The sequence below is a fragment of the Ambystoma mexicanum genome, chromosome 7q (assembly GCF_040938575.1).
Source record: "Ambystoma mexicanum isolate Mex_15411 chromosome 7q, UKY_AmexF1_1, whole genome shotgun sequence".
NCBI classification, from domain to species: domain Eukaryota; kingdom Metazoa; phylum Chordata; class Amphibia; order Caudata; family Ambystomatidae; genus Ambystoma; species Ambystoma mexicanum.
In genome coordinates, this window is record NC_090941.1 from 1,135,067,079 (window position 1) to 1,135,089,487 (window position 22,409).

At 44.8% G+C, this 22,409-nt stretch overlaps 1 protein-coding gene across 1 annotated transcript in view; it reads right to left on the minus strand.

The window, feature by feature from the left end:
• Positions 1-77: 77 nt before the first annotated feature.
• LOC138528693 (zinc finger protein 420-like) overlaps positions 78-22,409 on the minus strand; it is a 49,820-nt gene continuing 27,488 nt past the window's right edge. The window contains exon 2 of the mRNA XM_069640552.1: positions 78-7,335. Within this exon, the coding sequence (XP_069496653.1) occupies positions 6,040-7,335 (1,296 nt within the window). The 3' untranslated portion in view covers positions 78-6,039. The remainder of the gene's footprint in view (positions 7,336-22,409) is intronic.

A 22,409-nucleotide genomic window follows, 5' to 3' on the forward strand; every position in this document is an offset into this window, starting at 1 on the left:
GCAGGGATCTCTGGATTACTAACTGCAAGCCAGATAAAACCACTTACAAAAGACAAGTTACTCACCGTAGTGACTACTGATGGAAAACATAGATCATCTTCTTTAATTAACCATAAAAGTACAGAACAGAAATAAATGCATTGAATAAAAGAATTTTAAAACCTTAACACATACTGATAAATTTATAAGACAGAATAAGAGTCATAAAACATAACAGTCCCATGGAAAATAGCACGGGTAATCACAGTAATGATCATAATTCATAAGTGGCTATAAATCGAAACAAGAAATATGCAGTATTGAAAATAGATGAACAGATGAATAATTAAAACAACAATCAAATTAATGCTGTAGTTGAAAAACGATTTCAAATGTGTAATACACAATCAATTACACTAATTATTATATTTAATTAATAGAAAACTGCATAACAATATCAGATTGCGGCATTCAAGGTACATTTAAATAAAAGAAAGAAGATTAGGAACAGCAGTGGAGAGTAAACCCTAACCGTATATTAGTCTACTATCAAGTTACAATCAGGCACTCTAATTCATTATTTCTTGGATGAGTCCATAATGGCTCATGGTAATGTCAAGATCCTACGTCTTATCCACCAGGCCTGTGACGGCCTGCTGGAGGAATAGTGAGGAAGTCAATTGATTGCAGCCCATGTATGTTCCTCATTACGGAAGGTAATGGTGTTACAGTCTTAGCCACCTCCCCAAGGGGCGTGAAAACGCCTAGCTTCAATAGTATCATCTCTCACGATTGGCAAGCAGTGTTTCTGATGGCATATCCAATAGATACATGTATTGATAAGTCTGTCTTTCCCCTCCTGTTTTCCTGATATTCATTTCTGTTAATGAGTAATGAATAATACTCCTCCTTCATGGTTATAATCATGAATAGTGGCAAATGTCGTTTTGGTATAAAATCTCCCCTGGGCCGATAACCATTCCCCACACCAGTATGTGGTACATCATCTGAGTTTTTGGGGCCTTTTACCACATCATTTCTAGGTGGAATATACCCCGTGATTGGGGATGGATGGCTTTTAATGTGATTTTCAATCACCTGGAAAATGTGATTTGGTTAGCAGGCATTTGATTAGTTAGCGGTAAATGGGTAGATACAGCGATCCCAGGTGGGGGCCTAAACGCAGGAGGATTCATCAAAATGGTTAGGTTTTTCAGATCTTGCTTAGCTATGCCAAACTCCTTTTTAAATCATCAATCGCTTGTCACAAACTTCTAATTTCAGCCTGTAACAAAAATCAGTTGGAACAATCCTCCAACGTGAGGGATCTGGGACTTGATTTCCATTTTGCTCATCGTGGTTCAACATAGGGGTGGCAACAGCATTATCTGGATTATGGGCCGCTATACCAGTTCACTGCTCCTTGACCAAATTAGTTAGTGGATCAAAGCAACTGGAAATTTAGATTCCTTCAGAGATAACAAACAGGACTTGCACAGAGTCTTCCTCTTCTGAATCGCCAGTTGATGGATGATTATTGGACAATTGGTCACTTGAAGGAATCACCGGGCCCTTCCTGATGCATTGCATATCAACTGGAAGGACATAATTACCTCCACCATTTGGTTAGACAGTCATTTGGTGATATCTTTACATGGTTTAGGTTTAGACAAAGATCATTGTGTTTGGTGGGTTTTCACAGAGTTCTTGCATGTTGTCCTCTTTGGTGCTTCCTGCTGCTTATCTGAAGCAGAGAGGTCTGATACAGGTGCTCCAGCTGGACCATTAATATTGTCTAAGACACCCTAAATCGCGTCTAGTAATGTGTTTACCTCTGTTAAGAGTGCAACAAGGCAGGCCCCTTTCTGTGAGCCATTGACAGGTGAAATGTGTGACACAGCTTGATGCTTCAACTCTTTGAAGTAAAATTTAAAGAATATCATAAAATATGGAAACAAGTCAGTGGTGTATGCTCGACTGGTTCAAGGGGCAGCTTTAGTCTGTCTCCCCCCGTGCCGCCTGCAAACGACGTACATTTTTTAAATGAAAGCAGATGCACATCATAGGCCCGACCCACTGGACTTCTGAGTACTTTAACCGTTAGTTGTCCATAGAGCCTGTATCAAATGAAGTAAGGCGGCATAGCAGGGGCTGTATTGAAAACATACAGCCTCACAGGCTTGCAGACCTTCGCAGAGTGCAGCGGGCTGCCTTGCCTTTTTCTTTGTGCTTCGGTGAGTGCTTGTTATCCAGAATCTTTTGAAGCAGGGTGGGCTGGGCCAACAGAAAAGCAAAGCAGCATTGCTTCCTCCTCAGGTGATTGCTCCTGTTCATCGAGCCTCCTTGGGCCTTTGTTTAGCAGCATATTTTAAAAATTTTGCTGGCCGCCTGCCCCGCATTGTTCTCCGCTTCCCTGCCCGTTCGCCAGATTCCTGATTGCAATCCCTCTCGCCTCCCACTAAACCCACCTCCCCCTGATTGGCCTCTCTTTCCACCTCCCTTGGCCTAGTCCACAGCGGTCTGCGGCATTCACTCTTCCTCCCTCAGCCTCATGGGTGAGTGCTCCTGTTCACCGTGCCTCCTTGGGCCTCTGTTTAGCAGCATTATTTTTTAAATGCTGCTGGACGTCTGCCCTGCGTTGTTCTCCGCTTGCCTGCCAGTTCCCCAGCTTCCCGATTTCAATCCCTCCCACCTACCAGCCCGCCCGCCTTCCCCTGATTGGCCGCTCTTTCCACCTCCCTTGGCCTAGACCACAGCAGTCTGCGGTGTTCACCCTTCCTCCCCAGCCTCACGGGTGAGTGCCTCTGTTCATCGAGCCTCCTTGGGCCTCTGTTTAGCAGCATTATTGTTTATGTTTTGCTGATCACCTGCCCCGCGTTGTTCTCCGCTTCCCTGCCCGTTCCCCAGCTTCCTGATTCCAATCCCTCACACCTCTCAGCCTGCCCACCTCCCCCAGACTGGCCGCTCTTTCCACCTTCCTTGGCCTAGTCCACAGCGGTCTGCGTTATTCACCCTTCCTCCCCCAGCCTCACAGGTGAGTGCTCGTGTTCACAGAGCCTCCTTGGGCCTCTGTTTAGCAGAATTATTTTTTTAATTTTGCTGGCCGTCTGCCCCACGTTGTTCTCCGCTTGCCTGCCAGTTCCCCAGCTTCCTGATTTCAAACCATTCCGCCTCCCAGCCCGCCCACCTTCCCCTGATTGGCCGCTCTTTCCAACTCCCTTGGATTAGACCACAGCAGTCTGCGGCATTCACCCTTCCTCCCCCAGCCTCACGGGTGAGTGCTCCTGTCCATCAAGCCTCCTTGGGCCTCTGTTTAGCAGCATTATTTTATTAATTTTGCTGGGTGCCTGCCCCGCTTTGTTCTCTGCTTCCGTGCTTGTTCCCCAGCTTCCTGATTCGAATCCCTCCTGCCTCCCAGCCCGTCCACCTCCCCCTGATTCGCTGCTCTTTCCGCCTCCCTTGGCCTAGTCCACAGCGGTCTGCGGCATTCACCCTTCCTCCTCCAGCCTCACGGGTGAGTGCTCCTGTTCATCGAGCCTCCTTGGGCCTCTGTTTAGCAGCATTATTTTTTACATTTTGCTAGCTGCAATGACCCGCATTGTTCTCTGCTTCTCTGCCTGTTCCCCAGATTCCTGATTCGAATCCCTCCCGCTGATTGGTCGCACTTTCCCTTGGCCTAGTCCACAGCGGCCTGCTGCGTTCACCCTTCCTCCTCAAGCCTCACGGGTGAGTGCTCATGTTCATCCAGCCTCCATGGGCCTCTGTTTAGCAGTATTATTGTTTAAACTCTGCTGGCCGTCTGCCCCGCGTTGTTCTTCACTTCCCAGCTTCCTGATTCCAATCCCTCCCGCCTCACAGCCCGCTCGCCTCCCCCTGAATGGCCTCTTCTGGTATTTAAAATTGCATTCTGAAAGTTCCTAAAATTGCATTGTTAAACCTGGGCCTTTTTTCCCACTATACAGGACTCTCAGACTTAGGTGTATTTTTCTCCGGTATTTAAAATTGCATTCTGAATGTACTTAAAATTGCATTGTTAAAGTAGTGACTTTCTGTGGTTTTGCCTCCTTAGCAAATCATTCATCTAGTGAACTTTTCTACCATTTTCTGAGCTCCTGTCATCTTGTCCAATTGTCTACTTTTGTCTCGTCTGCTTGGCCCCTCCCCGTTGTCCTTCCCTAGTGCTCTCCCCGCCCTGTCTTCTTCTCTCCTCTATCTACCCACTGTATGGTGCTCTCTTTCTCTCCTATCTTTTCTAACTGCTTCTCTATCGACTATTCTGCTCTCCTCACTAAATCTGGAAGGAAGAAGTTTAAAAAGGACATCCTGTTCTCCAACCCAGGCCTCCCTATCGCTGACACCTATACCAGTGCCTCCTCCAGGCAAACTCTCACTGACATCCTTTTTGTCGTTCCCTCACCAGACCAATGGACTCTTCGTATGGTCTCTGTGCTTTCTCCTATCTCTTCTTCTCCCATTAATGGTGGCACCTGGTGGGAGGTCCCTCCTGTCCTCCTTCGACTCCTCCAAGGTCATCATAAATGTTTACCTGAATGGTACAGTCTTGGTCCAAGGCCCATCTTTTCCTCTTTGATAGACGCTTCCCGCGCCTCATCAACTTCCTCCCTTCTCCTGCTGTCCCCTCTCTTCCCCCCACGGCTTCCTTGCCTCTACCTGCTGTCTCCTCCTTGGCTACCTTGCCCTCTCCTCCTTACTCTTCTTCTACTCCTGCGCAGGGCATACCTCTGATTTTTACCCCTCCTCGGAAGTCTTTCAAGGACGGCAACCTTCTCCATATTGTAACTCTAAACTCTTGCTCTGCTGTCAAACACTCCTCTGACATCTGCCGCCTCCTGGAAGAACTTGACCTCATTGTTCTCGGTCTCACCGAGACATAGTTCATGACCAGCTCTGTCACAAGCTTTGACACTCTCCTCCCTGATGGCTACAAGATCCTCTCTGCGCCCTGGTCCAACCGTTCAAGTGGAAGTGTAGCCCTGCTCTTCCCTGAGTGGATCCCTGCCTCTGTCATTCCTACGCAGGCCTACTCCTCTTTCGAATGCCTCATCTTCAGGCTCTCTCTCTCCTGGCAATTCCCTCACTGTGACTACCATCTATCGGCCACCTGGTCAGATCTCCTATTCCTCTTGGAGTGTGCGTCCACCACTCAACTCCTTCGTCTTGGAGTCTTTAACAGCCACCTGGATGCTTCCTATCCTTCCTCTGGACTCTTTTGTGACCTCTGTGACTCTGTTTCATTCTCTATTCTCCCCTCTGGGCTGACTCAATCTGCAGGGCACACTCTGGATATTCTGATCTCTTCAGACCTTTCTATCCTTCTCACCACTCCTCTCTCCTGGAGTGATCACTTTCTCCTTTCCTCCCAGCTCACCCTCTCTACCCCTCAGGCCAAGCCACCTCCAGCACTGCCACCTACCTTCTCGGTTATCCGACCCATGAAGCGTGAGTCAGTTGAGGCTTTTGCCACCACTTCTCACCTCCCCTCCCCCGTTGAGGTGGCAGACTGACACAGACTGCATTGCCCTTGTCCTCAGGCATCGGCGAGGGCTCGATATCCGAACTCTGAATTTCTGCAGCAGTTGGCCAATCAGCTGAGCTCTCATACTGGGAATGGTGCACGAGCCATGAAGGTTATACGTAGATATTCGCTGTGGGTGCTTGACCTATGAACGGTTTCTATTTAACATCTTTATAAAATGCAACATTCACCCAAAAGGTATGCTGGCGCAGAGTGCTTGGACCACAGGAGAGTGCAGCAGGACTGCTTATGCAGGACTTTCAATATTCCAAAAAGATCAGATAATGATCAGGAAATGGAACAGTGTTTGGAAGGGAATTCCACTTTTTGGCCTCTATATCACCTCTAGCTTTAAGAGGGAGCACTTGCGGAACTGTTAAGAATATACATGTTTTTCTTTGCAAAATATCTCTTGCTTATATTTACTATAAATAATGCACTGTTGTCATGGACGTCCTTGTCGAACATACACGTGGCTTTTAACTATATGAATTAAGCTTCTCTCGCTCTGTACACTGGTGTGGTCACTCGCCAGTATGAATCTTCTGATGCTGCTGCAGAGTTGATCTCTGAATGAAGCTTTTCTCACACTCTGTACACTGGTATGGTCGCTCCCCAGTATGGATCTTCTGATGCTGGTACAGATGTGAGCTCTGATTAAAGCTCTTCTCACACTCTGTACACTGGTATGGTCGCTCTGCAGTATGGATCTTCTGATGCTGGTACAGATGTGAGCTAGAAGTGAAGCCTTTACCACACTCTGTACACTGATAAGGTCGCTCCCCAGTGTGGATCCTCTGATGCTGCTGCAGTTCTGAGCTGTTAGTGTAGCTTTTCTCACACTCTGAGCACTGGTATGGTCGCACCCCAGTATGGATCCTCTGATGCAGGTGCAGATGTGAGCTCCGAGTGAAGGTTTTATCACACTCTGTACACTGGTATGGTCGCACCCCAGTATGGATCCTCTGATGCTGATGCAGTTCTGAGCTGTTAGTGTAGCTTTTCTCACACTCTGTACACTGGTATGGTCGCTCCCCAGTATGGACCTTCTGATGCAAGCGCAGATGTGACCTCCGAGTGAAGCTTCTCTCACACGCTGTACACTGGTAGGGTCGCACCCCAGTATGGATCTTCTGATGCTGCTGCAGATCTGAGCTCCGAGTGAAGCTTCTCTCACACGCTGTACACTGGTATGGTCTCTCTCCAGTATGGATCCTCTGATGCTGCTGCAGATTTGATCTCTGAATGAAGCTTTTCTCACACTCTGTACACTGGTAGGGACGTACCCCAGTATGGATCATCTGATGCTGCTGAAGATTTGATCTCACAGTGAAGCTTTTATCACACTCTGTACACTGGTATGGTCGCTCTGCAGTATGGATCTTCTGATGCCTGTACAGGTGTGAACTCGTAGTGAAGCTTTTATCACACTCTGAGCACTGGTATGGTCGCTCTCCAGTATGGATCCTCTGATGCCTGTACAGGTGTGACTTTTTAGTGAAGCTTTTCTCACACTCTGAGCACTGGTATGGTCGCTCCGCAGTATGGATCTTCTGATGCCTGTACAGGTGTGAGTTTTTGGTGAAGTTTTTCTCACACTCTGAGCACTGGTAGGGCACCCTAGTATGGCTCTGCTGATGTTGGGTTAGATGTGAGCTCTGAGTGAAGCTTTTCTCACACACCGAGCACTTGACAGGTCTTTCCTCTGTGTTTGATCTCAGCTGTCTTCTCAGCTTTGATGTGTGACTAAAGTGCCTATCAGATTCCGTGCACTGGTAGGACTTCTCCCCAGCATGCATCCGTTGATGGCTGCTCGTTCTCTGTTGAAAGAAGCAGAGGCATCCTTTATTATTTTATGTCATCGTACATCCTAAAAATCAATAGATCTAGCATAGAGCTGTTAATCCTTGCTTTACACCCCACTCACAAACTCACGGGGTGATTCTGTGAGAAGCCACACTTCTGAGCCTTCACCAATCAGGAGAGTGCCATGGAAAAATTGTACTTGTTGGGAGAATCCTACAAGGACCTACACATACAATATTGAGTGCAAATCTAGTCGTATTTGCCCCCATACATGAACAAAGGAGAACTGGCATGAATTTCACTTTCACTGTTTAATGCAGTATTTTTCGAAAACAAGAAATTCATTGGGGACAAATAAAATGATCAATGAGTAGCTATTATGGGACGATATTGTCTGCCTCACGTATCCCGGTTCCCAGAGGTAGCCCCTTTCTCCCCTCTGCCTGCCCATCCCTGCTCCTCCCCGCACATCAACCTACTACTCCTGTAGGACCGCCCCCACAGTACACACGCACCTACACTCGAGCAGTCATGCCCGTGAATAAGGCTCCTCACCTTCCCATCTGCAAATCCCACTCTCCGCCTTCTCTAACCAGCCCAGCCATACAAGCGCACCTGACTTGCTCACCAGCCTCATCACTGAAACCACCGGCTGCACAAACCTACCCATCACGACAAAATCCCACTGAACTTGCCCATCTACCGCTCTGTCAACAACTGCTGTCCTAAGGCACAAACCCAAAGACCACAACTACCCCACAATTCCCAAACCCTGTGTGAGAAAGGATGCTTCAACACCCAACTTAATGCTCACCAAAAAATAAATCACCTCTTCCCTGCCCCTCCCAACCACCTGCACCCAAAGTAAGAAATGCCCACCATAGACGCGTACCCACTACCTACCCAACCAGAGAATCAATCCTGTACTGCTACACTGCCTGCTCTGCACCCCTCAACCTCCTGTGCCCAAAGTGAAAAATGCCCGCTTGAGACAGCGTACCTACTGCCTATTCAGCCTGGAAGTTAATGTATTCACCTATTCTTGTCCACACTTACTGATGCCCCCGCCCAGACCAGACTGCATTGGACCAGTGGGTTCAGTATTCCACCGCAATTAAATCGTACAAGTTCACCATTTGGGAGAGGGTAAAGTTCAGAGCATGGAGGGCAGGACCAGGTGTGTTAGGGGCCTCTTGTGTTGTAGCGTGCACATTAATAAAGCCATCCTCTTCCTGCGACATATCCCGTAGGCAATGATCCAGTGGTGAGGCCATTTGCTTATGACCCTGAGTGAATAGATACGGTGATTGCGAAAGATTTGCATCGATAATGTAAGGGAGGAAGGGTCTCCCAGGCCCCCCTTCATTCCTAACAACGCACATGATATGCTCATTCCATGGTTGACAGCACACCTCTGGCCAAGGTATGAGGTTACCATTGAATGACCCATAGCCATGGGACTCCATTTTGTGTTACCTACCACCTCCATTTTCAAGTAGGCTGCAGGTAAACACTGAATGCAGGTCTGCACCTCTCCCCTTCATTCTCTGTGCACAACCAGCTTGCCAACCACCCACCTCCTCCCCTCTGCCGTCTCCACGGCTGTCCTGTTCTCACGGAAGCTTGGGCGCAAAGTGTAACGTACTAAGCACTGTATCTCTACTCTTCCTTTTACATCATTGCCCTGTGTGTGGCCGGGCCAAAGCCTGGTCCTGGAAAAAACCATCCATAACCACAAATCTGCCTCTGCATTAGCAGACACCTTCTAAAGAAATATAGACCACAAGCCCCCTAATCTCACACCGCTTTGATGTAACAGTTACATGCCCCTCGCCCGTGTGCCACTCCAGTTCACTAATCCCATGTGGCCATATATTTTTCTCGTACTAACAAAGAGTAAAACACCCGCAGTAGATCCAAGAAGATACTTGATTAATGTGCTTTTGAAATACTGTGTTAGATAAGACACCTGGACCCATGTACCCTGACGTTTTATTGTTCAGGTCAAAAATATAAATGATATATATTGTATGTTGAGATTCATGAATAATGCTAAGATATGTGTGGCCAAAAGGGAAAATGTTAGATAGAATGAATTACAGCGACGTGGACATTGCCCGACCCAGCACCCCTCCCAGATGAGCCCAGCTGACCTGCTTGCCCTAAGAAGCTACAATCTGAAGCAGACCAATCCTGAAGCATCATCCGTATATGAAACATACTGACCAGTCCCCTTTGCCCAATGACGTTACTTATTGTATCCCTATATCACACGTCATAGATGACGTGTTTTTGTAATATACCGTAATGTAACGTGTATTTCTCGTTGTGTGGGCAGAGCGCTTTCGGAGTAGCAGAGTCCTCTGCGTGCCCCATTTTAACTTTATATAAAGATTTTTCTTTTACCTCACTTGCACTTGGTCCTGGTCTCATTCCCTACTGGGGTGTGTCCATTAGTGCCTCTTATTTGGTTATTTCACTGTAATTGTGGGGAATGCCAGCTTTCAATAGCTAACTGAGGCCCTGGGGAAAAAGAGATTTGACGCACTGCTGAAGATGTTGCTGTTTATCTAGGCGATGCACCATCTCCTTTTGAAGAGGCCCCATCTTAAACAGTCTCTAGAGGACCTGCATTGTTATTTCTGTTTGGATTTTTGCAGGATAACTGTAGTAACACTTTACCGGTCAATGGGGAAGTTGAGGTTGGAGGGGAGGAGGACGAAGGGCTCATTTGGGGCGCCGGAGCCAAACACCCAACTGTGCTCAATTATGCCCTCCTGCACTACCCAGGTCTGGAGTTGTTTGTGAATTACTCTGGAAAAACTTTCCCCACACTCTCCAAAAAGGATATTGGCCTGTAATTCCCGGGATGCTGTCTACCTCCTTTTTTATAAATAGGAATGATAGTAGCATTTTGCCAAGAGGGAGGCACCTTGTTTATCCTGAGCATCACATTAAAGAGCCTCCATAAAACCGGGGTCAAGACAGTCAATTCATCCTTAATAAGGTCTACAGGAATAAAATATGGTCCAGGACTTTTTCACCCCATCATTGAGATAAGATACTGTTCTCTAGTTCCAATAGCTCAAAATGCACAGAACCCAGGTTACTTTCTTTGATTGAACTCCCATACTCCACTTGCATTAACGGGTTCCCCAGGACATCCACTTGCTCTATCAAGCCAAATGATTCTTCAAAATACTCGGGGTGATATTAGCACCTGGATCATTACTACCTCCCTCCCTATTGCCACTGATAGGTTTCCTAAACGTACAGGTTTCCCCAGTGAAGGAACCTTCCTGCAGTCTTTCCCACTCTAGACGTACTAAATTATCTTTTTTATGCTTGATCAGGAGTTTATAATGGGCTCTCAGACGCCACCACTTAATCTTGTTAACACTCAAGCCTCCCTCCAAGCAATTTAAAATGTCAAGTTTTGCTAACTTGCAGTCTTCATCGAACCACTAATTGGATTTAATGGCATGTTTTTTGACACACTGGCTAGGTTTAGTGATGAAAGGTTGTATGTTAGTAACAAGGTTATCAGATACAATGTAGACCTCTTCATTAGGAAGCTCCATGGTCAAAAGCTGCTCCAAATCGGACAGAATAAGATGGTAAATACTAGGCTTCAAAGAGGGCACGTCAAGGGTAACCTATTTGATGATGCTTTGCCTCGATTGCCAGTTCTGATATGACACGGGGGAGGCAGAGAAAACGCTGAACCCTTGCCAATGATATTACAGCTACTGATTATGAATTGCAGAATCCTCTGCTGTGACGTTACAGTGGGACGATATGGCATTGGGAAAAGGGAAAATTGCCATTGCTATACACAACAACGCTAATAATAATGATGTCTTGGGAAGATGGTGTGCTGAATGCGTGTTCCGTCCCCTCTGCTAACACTCATGTTAAACTGTGTACATCCTTCTAAAGTCATTAAACCACAAGTAGATATTACACAAGTGCTGGTTCATGTGTTATCTCAGAGGTTATAAACGGGTCCACGGTGCGGACCAAGTAGGAGGGTGGATACAGGGGAATGTGTGTCTCCAATGTGAGGCAGGTGCAGTCCATAGAAGATGGGAGTGGCAGCAGCGGATGGAGACTCATGTATTGCTTTATAATTAGCTACATTGCTGTAACATACTATAGCTCATCTAACACTACGGACAATCCTCCTCTTGGCTCCACATATGCCAATTGATGGCTGTACATGTTGCATGCATTATAGAAGATCATTTGGGGTATTATATATTTGCCCTTTCCCCCCTTTCCTCTTCTCTGTCACCATCACTTGGGGAATATCTTTTCTCCCAACTCACAAAAATCATTCAGCGGTTGTCCAATACTCGCTGCTGCCAAATAGAGGTAGTTTCCTCGTCTCTCTCAAAATATATCCAACACATCTTTGGAACTTTTAAAGTACTATATTTAGTCCAATGAAGGATCGAAATATAAAAGATACATCACCCAGTCTTGTATAATAAGAGTACAATAATACTTCATTGTTGAGTATTGTTCTATCAGATAATACTCGAAGGCTCGCTCTGATGTTTGAATCTTAGAGTATATCATCTCATATATTATATATAACAAGAACATGTTACAATTAGTATTATTCACCAAATACTGTTCCAGCAGCTATACACTCAAACAAAGACAACTAGGAGCGATACGGCACAGAGGTCTATGATACGGAACTATAACATGTATTCCCCGGGCTGAAGAAAAGCAAATGGAACAGACAACAAGATAAAAAGAAAAAACAAAAACAAAAGACACAGAAAAGAATTCTGAGAAGATGCTTGCAACTCACTACATATCCACATATTGTATCAGAGAAATGTAGATTAACTCTCGGACAAAAACAACATACACCTGTGAGGTGGTTCTTATTAGTGATCCAAGGCAAAGAGATTTATCCAACACGGCTGAAGACAAACATACCTGAAAATGGAGACTAGCTATGATCAGGGCCCCAGGAAAGATTCTGAAGTTGGAGTAGATTAGTCATTATTTTTAAAGTTGAGAGTTAAATAGGAATTTCTCTTCCTGAAGAATAATTGTTTTGCAGACAAGAACATATTTTGACCTTAGAAATTATAACATTTTGTTATCAAATCTTCATGGTACCCCGTAACTCAATGAAGCTAAAAGATGTATTTTTACATAAATGTCTGTCTTTGGATTTGAAAGGAATAATATTACAGCATCTTCCTGTGGTACTGCTCTGCTAGTACTCCTGACACTCCTGACACCTCTGATCTGTGCAGGTGTCAAGGGATTGAAGGGATGATGTGTGTGTGATAGTTTTAAAGGGCAGCGGTACGGTATGAACATCGTTTGAGATCTTCCTGACCTGATTGCCATCGACGAAGGGAAACTGGAAGGTGTGTAGGTTTGGTGTGTGTGTGTTTGGTTCTCAGACCTGTCACAGTGGCATGCACGTAAGAGCCCATGAAGGTAAGGAGGGGCTGGAAGGGGATCTGTTCGCAGACATTCAGGCACCGGCTGAGGCATTGATAATGGGGCTCCTTCCCCTGACAGGGCCTGTTTTTCCTCAGTCCTGTCACAGTGGCATGAACGTAAAGCAGTGCAAGTATGACATAGGCCTCCATCCGAGGAGCATTTATTTGCAAAAACACACTCCATGTGTTCACATGATGGTGTACTTAACCGCCTAAGAACCAGAATAAAGGCTACGTCGGCATTAGGGGTATTATCAAGCCTTATTATGTGTATTGTAAAGATCCACTCGGGGTTGTGGCCTATACCACGTGGGCAGGTTAAGCAAAACTGTACAGGCTGCACATGGTGCTGTAAAGCCATCTTTGCTAATGGAGGATGACCAGTTAGAAAGTTAATTGTTAATGTAACCAACTAAATGTATCATACTGACTCTTCTGCAAATGCCTTATTGTGTGAACGCATATAAAAAATACAAATATTTCAGGGGCCACACTATGCTAGTAACATGTTCTCCATAGCCCTATTAAATAGATTAAAGATTGGGTGGATAAAGGTAAAATCCAGGAACCCTTGCAAACAGGTTTTTGACCAAGACTTTACATTCATAGTCAAATATAGCAATTGTACCCATGCTTTGCACTGGAATGCCTACAAAAAGAAGGAATGAGACAAAGGTATATTTATATGTAACACTTTTTGCTACACTATGGAACCTGCCCACATGCCACATTTCAGTATTCTAGCATGTTGGGAAGAATGCTGAACATTTCAAACAGACACACATGTACACAAACTTCCTCCCACAAAAACAATTAGACAAAGGTAAACTGCAGGTTTGTGGTTGCTTCGATTACCATAACTGGAGAATATCTAGGGATGTTCTGTTTTACTAGTAACCATAACGTCCCTTTAACAACGTTTTTTCACTGAATTTCATACGGTTTTATTAGTGCAACTCAACCAAAAGGTCCGTTTAACAAAGTGTTGTCGCTGAATTTCATAGGATTTTACCAGTGCACCCTTAATCTGCTACACAACAAACGAATAGAACCAAAACCTTACAACAAGAGAACATTTGGGGGATCTTTGTTCTCTCACCTGCCAGCAATATCATGGAATCAACTACCTAAAAACATATGCAACACAAAGGATCATCTGAAATTCAGAAAACTGCTCAAAACTTGGCTTTTTGCTCCGGAAACAGGATTAAACGACACACAAGGATTAGAACCCTTCGGGAACAAGATACCCGGGGAGGAAACCATAACCCTAAATCAATTCCTCACCTAACCATGAGGCAGAGGGAACCCCTGATCACCCACACCACATAACACAAACCCACAGAAAAACCTAGGTAGGTTAAATTACTGCACAAGTTGTGCTGGGAGTGACCAGAGTCCTCTAACTTAAATATCTCTGACCCAAGATGAGGGAGCTCAGTAACAAAAGGATATAAGTAAAAGAGGGAGAGAGAGGAGGAGAGGAAAAAAAAACAACCAAAAATCGAACTAGAATAACCTAACCACTCTCACGTTTCCTCATACACCTGTCATACAGAAAACCAGACAACCACCTCTCTGCACAGAAATCCACACGCGCTTCACCACATTGGCACAACAGACTAACAACACATAACAAAGTTTGTATTGCCGGTCCGAAGCACAGCGAGTAGAGCGCTCGCTTTGACATCTGTGCAGAGCCTGCAAACGCAGGTTCTAATCCCGGCAGGGCCAATCTCAGCCTTTCATCGTTCTGAGGTCGATAAATGAGCACCACACACCATGGGTTATAATAAGCAGTGCTCAGATACCTAAGGATTTGTAGCATGTATATATGTGCTAAATTATTATTATTATTATTATTATAATTAAAGTAGAACAGCATAGGGGAGCTCGCACAGACCCGCAAACCACGCTTGAGCTCAGTGAACGGTGCAAACCGACTTGAGGCTGCCAACACAATATCACAATTTCTCTCTTTCCTATTCCCAACTACACCCTACTAATCGCCCACCTCCTCCCTTTTTTCACAATCTCCTTTTCAGATCCGCAAGCGTGCCTGGGGGCTACTTTGGTGGTGACGGTGCACGGTACAAATACCTTTAACATTAACAAATACCTTTAACAAGCTCCATATCTTATACTCACCCCCAATGCAGCAGCTATAGAGTCCACAGACAGTACAATAGTCCACAGACAGAAAGTAGCATTCACAAATCCCAGAAGTCCAGGGGAGAACAAAACATGTTCTACAATTCAACCAACAAACACATATACATAAAACAACATTACGTACACTTACTACACCCAAATGTACCTTTTTGTACAAACTCATCATCCGCTGACATTTTAAAACTGCATTTTCTGCCAATCTACAGTGTTTCAAGGTGAAAGTTTACCCTTCCAGAGATGATAGACACATTCTAAGTGATCTGTCAACTTTCTACAACTTTGCAAGGTGTCTTTTTTGACTCGGTTGTCTGTGGACAGTCGCGTGGTCCACAGACAGCTCCTCAGAAGGGAACCACCCATTACTTTTCCTCATCCTCAATCTGGCAGTCCAGGAGCGAGCACCTGCTTTGAAGACCTGTTTTGCAGTCCTTGTTTTTTGCATCAATGGTATCTGTCATAGCCATGCCTCCTCCAGAGGCTTTAAACATCGTTTTACCGGTGGAAGTAACTTCTTGGGCAAATATGACATTATATGTGTGCAGGAATCTTGGCTGCAGAAAATCCCAGTATGTGAAGGATATGAAGTTTACATAAATCCGGCCAGGAAAGGCCCAAAGGGGAGACCATTTGCGGGCCTGATAACCTTAAAAAAATAGACAGCCATCTACAAGTTTTGGAGCACCATATACCAAATCCTTTTGTGCAAATCATGAAAATAGCACTTAAATCAGAGACAAAAGATGGGCCAACTTAGATGCTACTGATTAACACCTATTGGAGCGAAAACATGCCCAAAGTTGAAAGCTACCTAAAAAATATCACCGAAGCCATTGATAAGTCAATGATGGAGGACAAAGATCAACTCATCTTGCTCAGTGGCGACTTAAACATCAAACTCCTGAAGAAAGAGGGGAAAAAAAGATGGTAGAACAACTCGTAGGTAAAGAAAAAAAGATGTATGGAGGAAATGAGAGTTTGTGATATGAAGATGCTAAACAGCCAGACCAGAGGTGATCTGATGGGGGCGAACACATGGTATTGTTGGAAAACTGGAGCTTGTCTAGATTATTGTTTTGTAGGTAGCAATACCTTGGAATGGGTAAACTCCTTTACAATAAAGAAGCAAGCAAACAGTGACCACAGCCTATTGGAAACGGAACTATCATGGAAAATAAGCTAAGGTAACTGAAGTGTCATGGGGAACAAACCGACTAAGGATAAAAAAACATTGGATACCTAAATTGGTGGAAAAATATAACACTGCCATAGGAAATGGTGAAGATATGGTGGAATATAGATGGCTGTTAGAAGCTTTTGAGGTTAAGTATGATCCCAACAGAATCAAAATAATCAAATGGAAGCATGCATATAATGAACTCTTAGTCATTAAAAGGAAACAATCCAGAGCTGAGCTGGCTCAAATAAAAAAGGAAAATGCTTTGGGGAAAGAGGAACAACTGAGGAAGTGTCGGCAAGCCTACAAAAACTGGCTACGCTCCATAAGACATCAGAGAGCCCAGGATGATGCGGAAAAAATGGTAGCTGTAGTGACAACTAATAATACACAAAGCCTGTGGGACATAATAAATAACGGACCTCTGCCAATCTGCCATAGGTGTAAATCAAGTCTCAGAGGAAAACAGAATTAATCACTATAATACTCTATGGGCCTCATTACGAGTCACCCGGTATGAAAATAACAGTGGCGGTAAACCCGCCATCACCGTTGTTTCCATACCAGGTGATCTCGAGCACTGCAGGCGGGAGGTGCCATTCCCGCCAGGTCTGACCTGGTGGGTTTAACACCACCCGCCTGCAGGCGGACGTGGAAACACGGCACCATCACGAGATGGGACTCAATGGGAATGGGGATTTACCAAATTCCACCTCCGGAATTCCCGGGTCACCGGGGTCGTAATGCCCTGGTAATTCCGGGAATCACTGAGGAGGAATGGTAATACCAGTCCAGCGGTAACCTGCTGGAATTTCAGACACGATTACCGCCGGAATCGTAATGAGGCCCTAAATGAGGAAAAAATGAGAAAATGGATACAAAGAACATGATGGAAATCCATGGGCAATTGAAGACATCTTAGGGATGATAAAACAATTAAGTTCCTCTAGGGCAGTGGGCCTCGATGGCATCCCAAACTAGATGCTTAAGGGCAATAGTGAAGAATGGACAGATTTAATCTACACATTGTTCCAACAAATAAGACTATCCAGACAAATTCTAGCTTGTTGGAGAGAGGCCCTCATTGTCCCAATATATAAAAAAGGGGACAGAGGTAACCCCAGAAATTATAGGCCGATAGCTTTGCTGGATTCAATAAGCAAACTATTTGCGTCCATTTTGTTAAGAGACCTAAAAAAATGGGCACAACAGGCTGACATCCTGGACAAGAGGCAAACGGCTTTCATAAGTGGTGTAGGTACTTCACTAAAGCTGTTCTTATTAAATCTTATGAAAGCAAAGGCCCTGGATGAAAAAAAGCCATCTATTTAGCTTTTATAGATCTCGAACAGGCGTTTGATGGGATAAACCGCGACCACCTATGGCAAAAGATGAACAGTTGGGGATGCCCGGTCAACCTATTGGAAGCAATCCAAGCCCTGTATACGAATACTACCATCAAGGTTCAAATAACAGCAAATGGAGCAGTGACAAAAAGATCAGAACATCTCGAGGGATAAAGCAGGGATGTGCCCTGGCACCCTTCCTTTTTGTCATATATATGGCCGATATGGAGATCTCACAAGGAAGGGTCCAGGCTTTTGCCCCCAAGATAAATGTTGTTGAAGTGCCTTGGGTGCTGTATGCCGATGATGTGGTATTTGTCGACCTAACGCCCATCGGGCTTCAGCGATGGATAGAGGCTTTCAAAGAATTTCTAACAGAGAATGATATTAAAATAAATATAAGAAAATCCATGGTATTAACAATGAAATCCAGTCCTGGGAACAAAACTGTAAAGAAAAACTTTGTCTGGTCATTAGATAATGAAAATGTGGAGGTGGTGGATACAACAATATATGTAGGAGTGAGGATAAACAAAAACAGCAATGAAGATGGGCAATACGCACTGATCCGGGAAAAACTAATGACTCTAACAAACCAAGGGCTTGTTATAAACCAAAGATATGGAAAGTTTTCTTTGACGCCTATCATAAACGTTTACAAACAAAAGGTGGTAGCTGTAATAACCTATGGAACAGAGGCACTGCTAGCCCTTCGCTGGGAAATCTGGGGCATATGTGAGGTATATTTCTGACGGAAAATTTTGAAGCTGCCAAACTTGCTGCCAGTGGAACTAATAAGAAGCGAATTAAGGCTGCAATCCCTGGTCTCAATAGTATCATGGAAAACATTGTCTCACTACAGGAAGTGTATCCTTGATAAACCACCTGCACCTTTTGCCATCCTAGCCCAGACAGGCTTGACGAATAGAGATAAGACACTCCTAAATTGGAAGACCAAATGTAAAAGTCCTTTTGAGCAGCTTAATATCTCGGAAGACATCCTCAAGGATAATCCCGACAAGGCAAAAAGAACTCTCCAGGAAAAGGATTGGGAAGAAACTCAAGAGAAGAAACTGGAGAAAAATCTGTGTCACAATATCACATGGGAGCGGAAAACATTGAATACTCCCCCCCTTATCTGATGAAGTTTCCATCATATCATTACAGAGACCTGCTGTTGCGATGCAGACTGAACATCTGGACCTCTAGAGAAGAAAAATGGAGGAGAAAGTTAATAGAAAAGAATAAATCGCACTGCAGGTTCTGTGAAAATAAAGACTCATTGGAGACTATTAGACATGTCATGTTAAACTGCCCGGCATTGGGTTTGAAACGCCTGACGGAATCGGGAAATTAATTGGCTGAAATTCCTCCAGAGAGAGAGGAAGAGTATTGGGAGAGGATGTTGACAGTGGAAAAGGTGGGGCGAACAATTGATGCCCTAAAATTTGTTGAAGCCTTGAAATTGGGCTTGGAACTGGAAGGACCCTGAGAAAAAAAATGGGAGTAAACTGGATTATAGCAACTGCTATTTAAATGGCCAGATAGAAAGAGAAACAGTTCACAACAACAAGGCCATGTACTTAAGGAAATGTGAAAAATGGTAATGTAAAAGGTTTAATTGTCTAACCAATAAAACCTTTTTTTAAAAATAATAATAATAATATGTCAGAGCCAAGCTCTAATATTGTGGATGGCTTAGAAGAGGCAGAAGAGTCTAAGAATGTAGGCCCTGTCTTACCTCTACCTGCTCATAGGCCCTGACCTTTGAGCACAGCGACCCCATCAGGTCCAACACTAAGTCCTGAATGTGTCTATTTAGAAAAAATGAGACTTGAGTTAGAGTTTAAAAGAATCCAAGCTCAAACTGAAAGCAAACATCAAGAACTTAGACTCAGAGAAATGGAGTTGAATCATGCTCTTGAAATGAAAAAGTCTCTTGAAACTGGTTCTCTCCCAGAGTCCTCTAGGTCTTCCAGTCCTAAGAGACCTCACATGCCCCAAGATGCAGTAAGTATGTATGAGGTTAAGCTTGATATTTTGGGTTGGTTGGCTGCTTTTGAAAATAACCATGGGATTCAAGACATTACAGGGAATCAGTTGATTCCTTGGCTTTTTTCTAGGCTATCCTCTGTTGCAACTGATGTGGTAATGGAGTTGGGGGATATAGACAAAAGGAAGGAGTATGAAACTGTGAAGCTAGCTTTGATAGCTAGATTTGGGAAGACCCCTTCTCAGTATCTTAAGAGATTTAGAACCCTCAAAAAGCATGACGGTACCCCTTGGGCTACCTGGGTGACTGAATGTTTGAAAAATGTAGATGGATGGGTTAAGGGTTACAGAGTTAACATTTATCAAGGTATGAGAATTCTGTTTATGTTGGAGTCTATTTATGATGCCTGCTCTCCTGAGCTGAGACAGCACTTGGCTGACTCTAAGGAAATTGGTCCAAATAAGTTTACAAGGGCTGCTGACTTGTGGGTTGCCAACAGGGCTACTCACAAGGATTCTGGGGTAACTCAGAAGAAGGAGGAGGGAAAACAGCACAAGAAAGACAACAAAGAGAATTATAATACTTGCACTCCAAAAGAGGGCCTCAAACATAACAAGGGTAAGCCACAAGGGAAACCGAATCAGGCTGGTGTACCTCCTGGTGCCAAACCAGAAGGAGGTAAGAACAAACCCCCATTCATAAAGACATTTTGAAAATGTTATGTTTGTGGGTCAACTGACCATGTGAAAGGGGATCCCAGATGTAATGGTAAACTTTCAGGGATCCACACTGTCTCCTTAGCCTTCTCCCTGGAGGATGAAGTACCAATGACAAGTGGAAACTTTCACTTACTGGCTGAGGAACCCATGAAAGTCTCAGCCAGTGTTTCTTTAGTATCCCTGGGTCTGTGGGAACAACAGAAATTAGATGTCTATAATTCCATTCTAGACAATACTAAAGAGTATTACAAAGACACTCTTGTGAATGGTCAGGAGATCCCTGTCATCAGAGACACTGGGGCCAGCATAACTGTAGTTGATGAATCATTTTTCAAGGTTGAGGATGTTTCTCAGGCACCAAAATTCCTAACTAAGCTTGCTGAAGGCCCTGTCCAAATGCTTCCACGGTTACCAGCTCTCATCCGGTGCAATGACATGACTGTCAAGATACCTGTAAGTGTGCAAAGTGAAGTACCTGGGAGAGTCCTGTAGGGGAATGACTTAAAAACTCTTGGAGTTGTATCAAGCACCCCCAGGCCTCCCAGCAAAAGGAAAAAAGAGCCGCCTAGGAAGGCCAGAGAGAGAGAGTACCTTAAGGGGCTCTCAAGAGGAGATTATAGAGGAAACTATAACTCCCAGTCTTACTGACTGCAATTTCTAAGAAGAAGGAGGAAAGGGGCAAACCTAAAACCTCCAGGAAGAAACCAGCCAGCACTCCTGTGCCACCAACAAGGATATCCCCGAGAGGAATGTCCAAAGTCACACCTGTGACTCCTCCACCAGCTGATTCTGAGTGTGTGGTTGAATCAGCTGCTGAGGAAACAGAGCTGGAAGAGGACCTTGCCCCTGTTGGCGATCTGGATCCTGCAGACCATCCTGAGCTGCAGTCATTACTGGCAGTAGGTGGACCCTGTAGGGCAGACTTCAACAGAGGTCAAAGAGAGTGTCCTACTCTTGAAGGTCTTCGCCAACAGGCAGCTTCCCAGCTGGATGGGCAAGAGCCAGGGAAGCATAGGTTGTACTGGGAAGATGGCCTCTTCTACAGTGAACCGACTGAGTATATCCCAGGGGACTACAAAAGACTTGTAGTGCCTCTTGAAAGCAGACTCCAGTTCCTACAGTTAGCCCATGAGATACCTTTGACTGGTCACTTAAGTTTTAAAAAGACCAAGGAAAGGCTCTCTTTATATTTCTACTGACTTAAGTTGGGATCTGATGTAGATAAGTAGTGTAGGAGCTGTCACACTTGCCAACCCAACCTCTGGCAAGAGTGGAGCCAAGAATGTGGCACCCTTGGTGCCTCTCCCAGTGGTGGGAGTCCCTTTTGAGAGTGTAGGAATCGACATTGTTGGTCCCTTAGACCCTCCAACACCTTCAGGAAACAGATTTATCCTGGTTGTAGTAGACTATGCTACTAGGTATCCTGAAGCCATACCTATGAGAACTGTTACAGCTTAGGCTGTAGCTAAGGCCCTACTTGGTATTTTTACCAGGGTAGGTTTTCCTAAGGAAGTTATCTCTGACAGGGGATCCCATTTTATGTCCCACTACATGCAGGCCATGTGGAAAAACTGTGGAGTAACTTGCAAGTTCTCAACTGCCTACCATCCTCAGACAAATGGATTGGTAGAGAGGTTCAACCGTACAATGAAGAGCATGATAGGTGCTTTAGAAGAACCCCTTAGACGAACGTGGGACCTTCTACTGCCATGCCTTCTATTTGCTTATAGAGAAGTCCCTCAGGAGGGAGTTGGATTTAGTCCCTTTGAACTTCTTTATGGCCATCCAGTTAGAGGCCCCTTGGCCCCAATTAAGGAGGGGTTGGAGAGTGTGCCATCCCCCAATCCAGTGAGAGTCACTGACTATGTGATATATCTCCAGAGGAGAATGTCACACATGATGGCAGAAGCATCAGATAACTTAAAAGCAGGTCAGGCTCTGGTGAAGCATTGGCATGACCAGAAGGCCAACATGGTTGAGTTTTCTCAAGACCAGCTAGTTCTAGTTCTAGTTATGGTACCTACAAGGCAGAAGGCCTTACAGGACAAATGGATAGGACCTTTCAAGGTTGTGGGTAAACTTGGAGAGGTCAACTATCTGGTGGATTTAGGCAATATTAAGGAGGCTCCCAGAGTCTTTCACACCAACCGCCTAAAGGCTTATGTCTCAAGACCAGAAGTGGGAGCTTTACTTCTAGCTACAGCTCAAGA